This window comes from Muscardinus avellanarius (genome assembly GCF_963383645.1).
Source record: "Muscardinus avellanarius genome assembly, chromosome: 1".
Classification (NCBI taxonomy): domain Eukaryota; kingdom Metazoa; phylum Chordata; class Mammalia; order Rodentia; family Gliridae; genus Muscardinus; species Muscardinus avellanarius.
Window position 1 is genome coordinate 195,081,053 of NC_137786.1, and position 12,329 is coordinate 195,093,381.

General features: G+C 44.9%; 1 protein-coding gene across 3 annotated transcripts in view; it reads left to right on the forward strand.

Annotated features, from left to right (window-relative positions):
• Positions 1–12,329, forward strand: part of NAV2 (neuron navigator 2) — a gene marked incomplete at both ends in the record, with an annotated part of 737,881 nt that overhangs the window by 680,149 nt on the left and 45,403 nt on the right. For all 3 annotated transcript variants that reach the window (XM_080694785.1, XM_080694783.1, XM_080694784.1), the window contains 3 exons: positions 5,292–5,344; positions 10,922–10,945; positions 11,061–11,135. In XM_080694785.1, the coding sequence (XP_080550911.1) occupies positions 5,292–5,344; positions 10,922–10,945; positions 11,061–11,135 (152 nt within the window). The remainder of the gene's footprint in view (positions 1–5,291; positions 5,345–10,921; positions 10,946–11,060; positions 11,136–12,329) is intronic.

A 12,329-nucleotide genomic window follows, 5' to 3' on the forward strand; every position in this document is an offset into this window, starting at 1 on the left:
GAAGGAGGGGAGGAACCGAAATTCTCAAGGATGTTTTGCTAGATTTAAGAGCAAGAAATTAATTCTATAAGTGCTGAGAGTAGTATTGTGGAGGAGACGTTGCCCCTGAGGTGAAGGAACGGCAGTTTGTCTTGGACTTTTTTCTAGTCCCCTGCTGGCCGAACATGTCCGTGGAGTATTTCCCAGCTTCCTTGGTGACAGCTCACATATGGAGTTGTCCTGCGCTGCATTCATCTTCTCTGTCAGATATCTTCCTGCATGAACCGCGTTCAGTACTGAAGCTTGTCCAAACAAGCACGCTCCGCTTCGTGAAGGCCCGTGACCACACAGCATCATCATCAGATAGCTTTTCTTTTTTCTATCCGGAACTGAGCTCTCTGGCAGCCCAAATGTGGAGTAGCTAGGATGTCAAAATGACATTAATAAAATGGGCTTGCCGACCAGCAGTGTCATGATTTATGGTGACACGGAGCTGAAGTACAGAGGTGAAATCAGACTTTGGGGAAAGAGGCAAAGGTTGCTGCTTGTGTGCTGTGAGCTTTGGCGTTTTCATCTTTTGGGAAGTTTGGTATTGGGTTGACTTTAGTGCTTCCAAGACTATTCAGTTACAAAACAAAATAGAGTCGGTGTAATTACAAAACAAATTAGGGCTTTTTAATTCCTTTGGGTAAAGGCTTTGTTGTTGTTGTTGTTGTTGTTGTTGTTTGTGGTGGTGCTGTTTCTTTTCTCTCTTTTTTTTTTTTTTGTGGTACTGAGGGTGGAACCCAGGGGCTTTTCTACCTTGGGGCTATACTTCCAGACCTGTTTTTTATACTTTGTTTGGAAATAGGGTCTTACTAAGTTCCTGAGAGCCTCACTAAGTAGCTGAGCCTGGCTTTGAACCTGTGCAATCCTCCTGTCTCAGCCTCTCAAGCGCTGGGATTACAAGCGTGCGCCACCATGCCCAGCAAAGGGCTTTGTTTTTAACTGATAATTTCCCAATGTTGTAGGAAGAGTAGGGGGAAAAATCACATCTCACATTTGTACCAAATAGAACCTCCTCAGAATAGTCAGTGAGGTCTATCTTGTATCATAAAACAGGATAGAAACTTAGGAGGAATTAGCACAGGTTAGTTGTGGGAGGTTGTTGTGCAATTTAATTAGTACTTTCCATTTTGAAGGAAGTGGAAATCATAAATATGTAGATTAGATACAGGCATGGCCCAGATGCAACCTTTCCAAGTTATTTCAGGTAAATTAATTCCCATCAGGTACATGATACAATCTTAAAGTCAACTTTAGTAGCATGTATTTTGAAGGATGCCTGAGGCATTTTAAAAATTGATATCTTGCTGGGCATGGTGTTGCTCCTCTGTAATCCCAGGTACTCTAGAGAATGAGATAGAAGGAGCACAAGTTTGGTGCCAAAATGGGCAATTTAGCAAAACTCTGTCTCAAAAGAAATAAAAGGGGCTAAGGGTAGTTCAGTGGTACCACTAGATAGATAGATAGATAGATAGATAGATAGATAGATAGATAGATAGATAGATGGATGGACGGACCTGGTTTCAATCCCTGGTACCACTAGATGGATGAATGGATGGATGGATGGATGGCAGGCAGTGGTAGATTGCCCCAGGTTCAATCCCCTGTACCACTAAATAAATAAAGAAACAAATAAGCAAACACATTTTTAAAAGCTAGATAAATATCAAATAGATGTCTTTGCAGAAAAAAAAAGTGACTTTACTAGTCATAGATAGATAAAAGTAAAATAAACGTGACTTTACTAACCATCACTGAGAGTGACTGCACTTGACCCTGTGACTTCACTGGCGCTGCACAGAAGCAGAGCAGCTTAGTTATGAGGAAATCCTGTATTGCAGCATGCTGGTTTTCCTCGCCCTTGAGTTACAGTTGTCATTCAGATCCTCCAGTTAGCACTGTGACTTTGGGCAAGGGGCCTGACCCCATCAGCCTATTTCCTACTCACTTAGATGTGAAAAATAAATGTACCTGCTTCAGTGGATTGAAGAGAAGATTAGGCAGGATAAATCCTGGAAAGCATTTAACAAATAACTTTGAAAGGGGCTTATTGTAAGTCCTCAGTCAATGGTGGCTATTGTTGTAATTGTCATCTTAGAACCCTTTCCCCAAGGGCTCTTTTATTCAATCCCTGTCCTTTTAAATGACAAAATTGAAGCAGAAGTGACTTGTAGCCAGAATGAGGTCCTAAACCTCTTGCTTCCCAGCCCTCTGACTTTCTGCTCCATCCTACCTTGACTTTGGTTCAACGGGGCCTTTCATCCTTTACTTTTTTTAAACCTGTCTCAGGCCAGCTCTGGTCCTGCCTCAGTGTGCTCTCTGCTTCGTTGTGCTTCTGTTGCTGGTTAAGAGGCAGGGCAGTTAGGCAGCCATCATTCTCCCACCACTTTCTGTGCCCAACTGTGGAAAGAGAGCCAGAGTGTGATGCCGAGCTCCTCATTCTCTCTCTGCTCCTGCCCATCCCTGTGCACTGATCACATTACTTGACCCCTCTGGGCCTTAGATTACTCATGTGCTAATTAAAGATAGAAACTCTTACTGAGCCTCTGGGATTATTAAATGCAAATTTTCTATAATGTTAAGGATGACTCCAAATAATAGTATAAATGAGAAAATGTTTTAAGTAGTAAAAAGCTGTACATAGGTATATATCTGTGTATATATGTATATATTTACATGGGATACCCAGTGTGACATCAGAAGTACTTGACTGCTTTATTTCCTGAAATATGCCCAGTTGTTTTGTGATTCAAAACCCCACCTAAAGCATCTTTCTTCTCAAACATCGATCCTGGCTGTCACCTATGTGTAGATTTATATAATGAAAATCCAAAAGGCTTTCTAAAGAAACTCCAGAAGACAGCACATGAAGTCACTCAAGGGCAGTCTTCAGTCTAACAGTCAGCAGATCTTGTTCCTGAATTGCTGTGTGACCTTAAGCCAGTCATTTAACCTCTCTGAGTTTCAAATTCCTCACTGGTAGAGAAGCAAAGATATGCTTTGTGGCTCCCTGTTACTGAAATTTTGGAGGTTCAGGTAAAGGGATGCTTGAGCTGTTTGGTTTCCATAATGCATAAGCATCTTTACCATTCAAGAGTATCCTCACCTCATTACCTGGTCTCGGTTCTGCTCAGTTCACTGGAAGGAGGGTTGACTCTGGGCACGAGGGAGTCCCTTTGAATCACATCCCAACTTCTGCTGTGTCCAAGTGAGAGGCATTAATCACAGAGAACAATATACTGCCCTCCACCCTAGGCCTCCAGTGTGTTCCTCTGTCTGTGGCCACAGGCTCCAGCTGAGCTGCTGCTTGCAACTGTGTCAGTAAGTTTGTGCAGACAATGCAGGAAGATAAAAGCAAGCATCTCCAGGTTCTAGCAGCCACAGGTCCATAGCCTCAATGGCCAGGCTGTCATGCAAGTGTGATTGGAAAACAGCTCCATGTCACCCGCATCTCTTCACCCAACCCAGCTTCCTTCAGAGTCTCACCACTACCATCTGTGGGGTGGGGCTGGAGTACCTCGCCCCTTTGGAACATCAGGCCACTTTACTGGGACTTTAGAGGCCTCCATTAGTGTGTGGACATATTAACACTGAAAGGAGTTATTGGCTGTTAACACCTTGATCTGATTTTATGGGGTATGAGTCAGATTAGTCATTGAAGAATGGAGAAGTTTTAGAACTCAGAGCATTGCTAATGAGGATGATTGTGGATGAGTAAAAGAGATAGGCATTTGCTAAGTGAGAGGAGGGAGAAATGGCCAGCCCAGAACCATGGAGGATGGATGGAGCCCATGTAGATGGCAGCCAGGGAAAAGAGGAAAGGTGTCACGGAGGTGTCCTCTGAGCTGCTCTGTATATGGTGGGGCAATACTTAAAAGCATCCTAACAAAGAGAATGTCACGGGCAGAGACTCTGAGGCAGGAAATTATGATGTATGACAGGACTGGGAGGGAAGAGCAGGACTTGGCATGAAGGGAACATAGGAAGAGTGGAACCAGGGAAGTTTTATTGGAAAGCCTAAAGGCAGGGGCACGAGTATTAGGCTGAGCTCTTCTTCCTGTAGCTTCTGCTGACAGTTCTGCCCAGTTGAGCTCCCTTCCTGGGTGGCAGGTGAATGCGCTAAGTGCATGTAAAATGTCACTTCCCAACCTCCAACACTGGGCTGTGAGTACAGTGAGGGGGAGTATGAGCATTCCACCTGTGGCCAGGACAGCTGTGCCCAGCCAGACGGTTTGCAAAGACCCAACCCAGGAGTAGTTCTGCCTTTCAAACAAGCTGTCAAGAGGTTGCCAAGGAAAGAAAAACCTGGTTCCCTAAAAGAGAAGGCAGCCAGAAAACCCAGTCCTAGAAAAGACCATGCTTTAAAATGAGAACAACTAGTCAAAGGTCCTCACTGGCTAGGGACAGGAAGGGCTGTGAGGGGTTCTAAGTCAGAAGGGGCCTTTCTGGAAGAGAAAAGAGGACACCACTTGCTTGTTATTTTGTAGACACGATAGAAATCTAATGATTTCTGTTTTTAGTGGATATGTTTTTAAAGCGAATAGTCTGCCACATGGTCATCTAAAATGAATTTACTGAAACTTCTTGGCTTCAAAATAATCAGTTCATCTTTTTGAATATACAAGTGACAGATTCTAACAGTGTATAAAATATATATGCAATTTATTTATTTTTAGTTTTAGTTTTTTGGTGGTATTGGGGTTCCTGGAAGCCCTTCTACCTCTGGGCTACACTCCCAGACCTATTTTATATTTCTATTTGGAAACAGGGTCTCTTAAGCCAGCATGGATGGCTTCGAACCTATGCGATCCTCCTGTCTCTGCCTCCCAAGTGCGGGGATTACAAGCGTGCGCCACCACACCCGGCTATATATGCAATTTAATATTGACCCTTAAAGGAATACATTAGAGAAAAAAGGGAATAAAATATGCTGGAACAGTAACAGGTTGCCCCTGGGTGGTGGAATTACGTGTCCTACAGGTGACAGCAGTGACTAAGTTGCTGTTGCTTATTTGTTTGGGTCCTGGGGTTTGAACCCAGGGCCTCCCACATATTTGGCAAGTGCCCTACCACTCAGTCCCAGCACCGGCCAATAACTTCTTATTTCACCCTGACCTGTCACCAACCCAAGGAAAGGAGGGCCCAGGCGAGAATAAGCCATGCGGGGCCTGACAGTGTCCTGTAGCACTGATTCTCTCCTTCTTGCTTGGTTCCAGAGCAGCCACCTGTGTGATTCACCTTTTTTTCTTTTTTTTTCTTTTTGATAGTTCATGGATCCTCACTCTCCTTGGTGTCCAGCACATCGTCTATTTATTCTACGGTGAGTATAAATCAGTGCTTTGTGACCGTGATCATGAGAGCCTGACTTCCTTTACCAACTATGTCAAAATTAAATACTAGCATTTCTCCTGGAGAGAGCATTTTTACTATAAGGAGGGCAAATACCTAGACAACAGGAGTTGAAATTGACAAGCAGCTATTAATCATAGTATACCAACCTAGACGTCTAGAACTGGCTGCTTTGTTAAAGGGATGCTATGCTTTCCTGGTGGCTAGTTAGAATGTGTGAGAAGCCTTGGCCACCTGCTGGTAGTTACAGAAAAGAAAGGCCTTGAGCAGTTGTTAAGCCCATCTGCCTCAGTTTATCTGTAAAGTAGAAAAAATAGCAATCCCTAGCTGGAGTCATAATGGGGATTAAATATTTTGAAAATAATATTTTACTACAATATAAATTCCTGCAGGGCCGGGCATGGTGGCGCACGCTTGTAATCCCAGCATTTGGGAGGCTGAGACAGGATGATCGCAGTTCAAAGACAGCCTCAGCTACTTAGTGAGGCCCTCTATAACTTAGTGAGACCCTGTTTCAAAATAAAGATTAAAAAACAGGGCCGAGGGTGTAGCTTGGAGGTTGAATGCTCCTGGGTTCTATTCCCAGTACCACACACACACACACACACACACACGCACACAAACACACACACGCAAGCACGCGCACACACACACGCAAGCACGCACACACACACACACGCACACACACACACACACACCTCCTGCAGGACAAGGAAATTAAAAAAAAATCCTAGTGCTTAATACAGTGCCTACCACATAATATGTATTAAAAATGTAGATTTGGAAGAAATAAGAAAATGCATGTGAAGCAGTAAACAGGCACACACAAGAGTGAGCATCCCTGATTGCTGGCCATCATCAGAGGGAGGTCTCTGCAACAAAACCCGGATGTGACCAGACCCATTTGATATTCATTACTACTGGATTTGTTCAGTAGTACATACTTGTTATACCTCTATGTAATTTATCTTTAAAACATTGATTTGGGAATAGCATCAGGAAGAAAAAAAAACACTAATTCTTTAGCCCTTAACTCCATGGAAGTACATGTTTTAATAATTCAGCCTTTGAGAATGACAGGTTTTTAGGCTACCATGTAGCAGGATAAACAGCATATAGCCTTTTGAAAATAAGCAGCCACTCCAGAATCAAGTGAAAGACCAGGGCCTGATCACAGGCTTTGGTGACTGCCAATATGGTCTGATTAGAAGGACCTAGAAACTCTCACTTCTGCTTTTTACACCTCAAAATTAGCTCCAAAATTCCTCTCTCTTCAGGTCATCTTGTCTGAAATTTTATCACTGGGTCCTGGCTTCTCTCTTAAAAGTGTTATATATAGCAACCTTGGGGAGGGGTTATTTAAGCCATTATCTACCGAGAAAGCACAGAGATGGTCTCCCAGCTATCAGCCAGTGAACAAGCTAAGTTCGTTCTTCAAGAATAAAACTCTGGAATATGGGTACCAAAAAATAGCACTTTCAATTCTACATTTACTTCTTCAACAGTGTTGGCACTGAGTATGTGCCAGGCTTTGGACAAAGTTCTGTGGAACTGGGTTAGGAGAGAAAGGAGCCTATTGCCAACAGGGAAAGCTGGGCACCAAAGGGCACCTAGAGACCTGGGACTGTGGTTTCACAAGTAAGGACAGAGCAGCCATAGGAAATGTTGCATGCCCTCATGTCTCCCCAGTGACAGTCCCTGGAGCACCTGTCAACAGGGGGTGAGGGAGGTACTGAAATATGGCCTAAACAGGCCAGGCTTGGAGAAAGGAGTACCTCTAAGTATCCAGATCTAGGAAACCATCATGTACGGTTCCTGGAGCATGCCGATCACTGGAATGCCAATCACTAGAATGTTTTGCAAAAAAGACCTATCTTTCAGTAGTTGCTGTTCCTGGGTGTGTTTCAGGAAAACAGTGTTTTCATGAAATTGCCAGTTGTCCTTTCTGAGTTGATATCAAATAAACAAATTACCAAAGACCTAATAACCATCATTTTTTAATTTCAAGATTATTTGGATAGCAAGAGACCTAAGGTCCAATCTGAGTGTGTTCTCACCTCAACTTTGAACACATTGCCTTGTTATGTAGCGTGTCTCAGTTTTGTCTTCAGTGTCAGGAATCTGAGCAAGGTGATCTATGAGATCCCCAGAACTTCCAACCTTCTGTGAATCATGGAGTCAGTTTCCCATTTACCATCCTGCATGTGCCTTCTCTAGGATTATAGGTTGCTTTTACAGACTTAAAAAATAAATAATGGTATAACATTTGAATGTTTCCACACTAGAGCAGTCTACCAATTCCAAGAAAAGCTGCAAGTCTGGCTAGACTCTGTTCCCACCTAGCAGTGATGTGCGGTCCCTTGTCTATTATTAGTGCCTTAGAGGTGACGAAATGCAGGAACAATGCTTGGGCTCCTTTGTAAGTGTGAAAGTGAGCAAGCTCTCATTGTTGTCTAAGAGAACTTTGCAGTCTCTCAAGTTGCCACAGACTCATACCAAGGAGCCTGCTTAATAACTGAGTCTTATAGGTTCTAATTATAGGATGGCAGCTAGTTTCTTTGAAATCTCTATAATTCTTGGATATTCAAGATTGCTCATTCTACCTGAGATTTGCCTGCAATTTTAATTACAATGAAATAAAGGGCACCGTGATGCTAAATAATAGTCCAGAGTCACCGCCAGCCTTTGGAGTAGAGAAAGCCTGAGAGGCCCCATCTGGCATTAGACTTGTTTTCTTGGCTTTGTTGGCTGGGAGGGAACAGTAGTTATGTTCCCAGGGGAATGGCTGAATGGATGGAGGCCCACAGCTCCATAGGTTTCCCACACAGACAGAAAAGCAACAGTAGCTGGGGTAAGATACAAACCACATACTTCTCCAGGCTGCTGTTGAGAGTGTTGGCCCAACCCCAGAGGCAGGCAGGCACAGTGCAGTGGCCAAAACTGTTAAGGCCTGTGGACAGGAGTGTTTACAAGTAGGGCTGGTCCTGTATGGATGGTCCAGCATGCCAACAGGCCTCCCCCGGCCTCCCAAGTGTTAGATAGCTGTGATGTTCTCACCATTGTAGCCTTTGGATCAGACAGAAGTTGGAAGACATAGTTCTGGGGAGCTTCCATGAGAATGCAGTTACAGCAAAAGCACAGAAGACCGTGCTGGCCTAGGCAGTGAGACAACAGTGGCTTAGATCGTCCAGCTCTGCCACTGACCTGCTGCAGCCGTGGACAAGATGCTTAACTCAATCTGAGCCTCATTTTCCTCATCTGCAAAAGGAAAGCAATTGTATCAGTTCTTACTTAAAGGGCTGTTATAAGGAAGGAAGGAAGGAAGGAAGGAAGAGATAATGAAGGGCTTAGAATACTCTTAGGCACATGGAAAGCATTTAGTAAATTATTATTACCAGAATGTAAATGACACAAGATCAGGGACTTGGTCTGTTCACAGCTTTGTCCCAGGTTTTTAAAACAGAGCCCAGAACAAAGTAGGAAATCAATACATAATTGGTAGGTGTTAGTTGAGTTTGGATGGATGGATAAAAAATAGACAAGGAGGGATAAATGAATAGTATCTTGAAGGAAAAACTGAGCCCTGAGATAGAAGCACCTTTCTCCTGCATTTCTCAGATAAGGAGATTGTCCAGCTGTGTGCCTTTAGGCAAGATACTTAACCTCTCCAGCCTTAGAGGACACACACACACACACACACACACACACACACACACACACACACCCCTTTATGGAATTGTGACAAAAAGCAAATGATTGGGCCTATGTGCTTAAAAAAGTCCTTGTTATTGTTGGAAGCCAGCCAGGAGGGAGGGGCTCTTGAGCAATACCTGGAGGGAGGGCAGTGGAGAGGGTGGCATAGAGCCCGGATATGAAACCACTGCCCGCCTGCCTAGCTTACCAGTGTGGTGCCTGCAAGATGCAGAGAATCCTAGTCCTCTTGTGTTCTGAACTAACAGAAGTACATGCCAGAGACTAATATCTAACAGTTTGGGGTCTGTTGCTAGTATGATTAGGACACTCACCAAGGACAAAGGTCCTTATTAATGTTTATTCCTCTCCCTGGTTCCCAAGTCACTCCTCCATCCCTGGGAAAAGCAGAGTGGTAGGTGGAGGGGTAGACTTCCAGGAAGGAAGGGGGTTGGGTTCTTCTTTATGGACACCTTGGAAACTGGAAGATAGGCCAAGAAAGGTCCCTTCTGCATTAAGTTCCTCCAGGCCAGTGGTTCCCCTGCCCAGCCCAGTGGTCCCCCTATGGGAGGAGATAGTCTTATAGTTTTCTCTGATAGGTACCTGTGTCATTGCTGACAGGACACAGAACCATCATGGAAGGCTCTGCGAGTAAGATAGGCCCCGGGGTTCACCTTCACTCCCCAGCATCATAGGGAGAATTGGGGGACTTGAGGTGCCATAGGGAACATGAAGGCCACATTGTCCTTACAACCCATGGAGTTGCCAGGTTGGCCGAATAGGGGCCCCAGCCCCTTCACTCTGAGGCCCCATCCTGCTCCTGCTGTGGCACCCTGGGGGTGAGAGGGAGGGAGAAACTAGCATAGAATCAATGGAGGAAAAGTTCTCCTTGCCCCTGATGGAGTTGCCCCATAAAATACAGAATGCCCAATTAAATCTAAAGTTCAGATCAACAGTGGTCTCTCTCTCTCTCTCTGTGTGTGTGTGTGTGTGTGTGTGTGTGTGTGTGTGTGTGTGTGTGTGTTTTACTGGAGATTAAGTCCAGGGCCTGGGAGGCACACTCTCAGCACTCTCAGTCCTTTTTATTTCTTTATTTTGAAACAAGCTCTCTCTTAAGTTATCACATACTGGCCTTGAATCTGTAATCCTCCTGTCTCAGCCTCCCAGGTGCTGGGATTATAAGCATGTACTACCACACCCAGCTCAAATAATTTTTTTAATATACTTGTGTCCCAGACATTGCATGGGACATGTTTGGGCTTTAAAATCTGTTCACTTTTAGCATCCTGTATTTTGATTTGCTGACTCTGGCTCCTGCCCTTTCCCTCACTTCCCTTCTTCTGAGCCCCTGACCGTATCAGAGCTCCACATGGAGATGGGGTCTCCTCACAGCCCAAGCAATTGGAATGTTACTCTAATTCTTCCTTATTTCTTAACATATTGTTTGTATCTGGCCTTTCTGATGACTCAATTTTTTTGGGGGGGCGGGTCTGGGGATGGAACTCAGGGGCATTTGACCTCTGAGCTACACCCCCTGCCCTATTTTTAATTCTTTATTTTGAAACAGGGTCTCACTAAGTTGTGGAGAACCTCACTAAGTAGCTGAGGCTGTCCACGAACCGCGATCGATCCTCCTGTCTCAGCTTCCCGATTGCTGGGATTAAAAGCGTACGCCACCACGCCTGAATCTGATGACTCAATTTAATTAAATCAGTTTGCCTAGAGAAATATGCTAGGAAAAGAGAATAAGAAATCTTCAGGACTTTTCTAAAAACCTGAATTTGGTTGTCCCCATAGGCTAGACTGCATTGCTCTTTGCTCTTCAACTGGTCTAATTTTCCTTGTGATTTCTTTACAGCCAGAAGAAAAGTGCCAGTCAGAGGTAAGGAGTAGTTTGGGTGTTGGATCTCTGTGCTCAGGGTTACCAGTCATTTGACCCAGCTCAACCTGGAGACAGACTTCCCACAGCCGGTAACTCTGTGCCTTGTCTTCTTTAGATTCGAAAACTGCGGCGGGAACTGGATGCCTCCCAAGAGAAGGTGTCTGCGTTGACCACCCAGCTGACAGCAAATGTAAGAACAGACATGGGGGGCAGGGGGTGGGGGGGGTGCTGGGACAGGAGGCAGCCATTTCTGCCTTCCAAGTAGTGCCTAGGGCCCAATCTCTGAACACTGTAGAAATAGCGTGGTGTAAGAAGGGGTCAGACATCATGGATGTGACTGCCAGGTCTGACGCTTGCAGGCTGCATGACTTTGGGCAAGTTCTTTGGCCTCTGAGCCTGACTTTGCTTATCTGTGTGTTGGAGGTGATCACCCTTAGTGCTTCATGCTGTTGTGTGATCAGTGCTCACAGTATATTAAATGCTCACTAAAATATCAATGTTCTCTTCTGAAAAATTTGATCATGGGGTGAAGGAAGGGAGGGAGGTAAAAAAATAAAAAAAGAAATTTAGAGCTCCACAATCAATAGCCAACCTGCTCTGTAATTATAATGAGCACAATTACATGTTCAGAACTCACTACCAACCAGCATTCAACCCAACAACTGTTGTGAGTGCCATCTGTAGCAGGGGTTCTGTGAGCTCAGCAGCAGAGCCAGAACAGCCACCATCATCTTAGCGTTCATCTTGGTCCAGCAGAGAGACAAACAAAGTTTTCCCTGGAACTTGGCAACTGTTATGGTAGAGATAAGTAGAAGTGGCTGTAGGACTATGTAGGAAGAACTACATAGGGAAAGCACCAAACTCAGTCTTGGTGGGGCTTAGAGAGGATCCAGGAAGGACTTCCCCGAGGAGGTGACATCCGACGGATGTCCTGTAGGAAAGGGTCCACCGGGAGGATGGCATTCTTACTAAGGGAATGATGTGTACCGAGGCCAAGGTGAAAGTTCCTGGTGTATTTGGAATTGGAAGAATCCTGGCATAATCAGAATCTGCAGCTGTGAGGTGGGAGAGGAGCAGAGGTGGAGAGGAGAAGGAAATGGGGAAGAAGACATTAAGAAAGGCAAAGGGCACATTAGCGTTCTGAGCTGTGAGGCTGAGACTGTGGACTTCCTCCTCACGTTGGGCTTATCCTATAGCTGCATTTTAAGCAGTGAGGTGGTCTGGCTTGCTCCTTAGGAGGTGGTGTGGTTGCAGGATTAGGAGGCACAGATCTCCCACCCCAGGAGCACGGTCTCTAATAGAGTATTGCTGTGAGCTCTGGCTCAGCAAGGGCTGAAGCTCAGAAGGCAGAGCCTGTGGTTCTAGAAGTTGCGGAGATACCTCT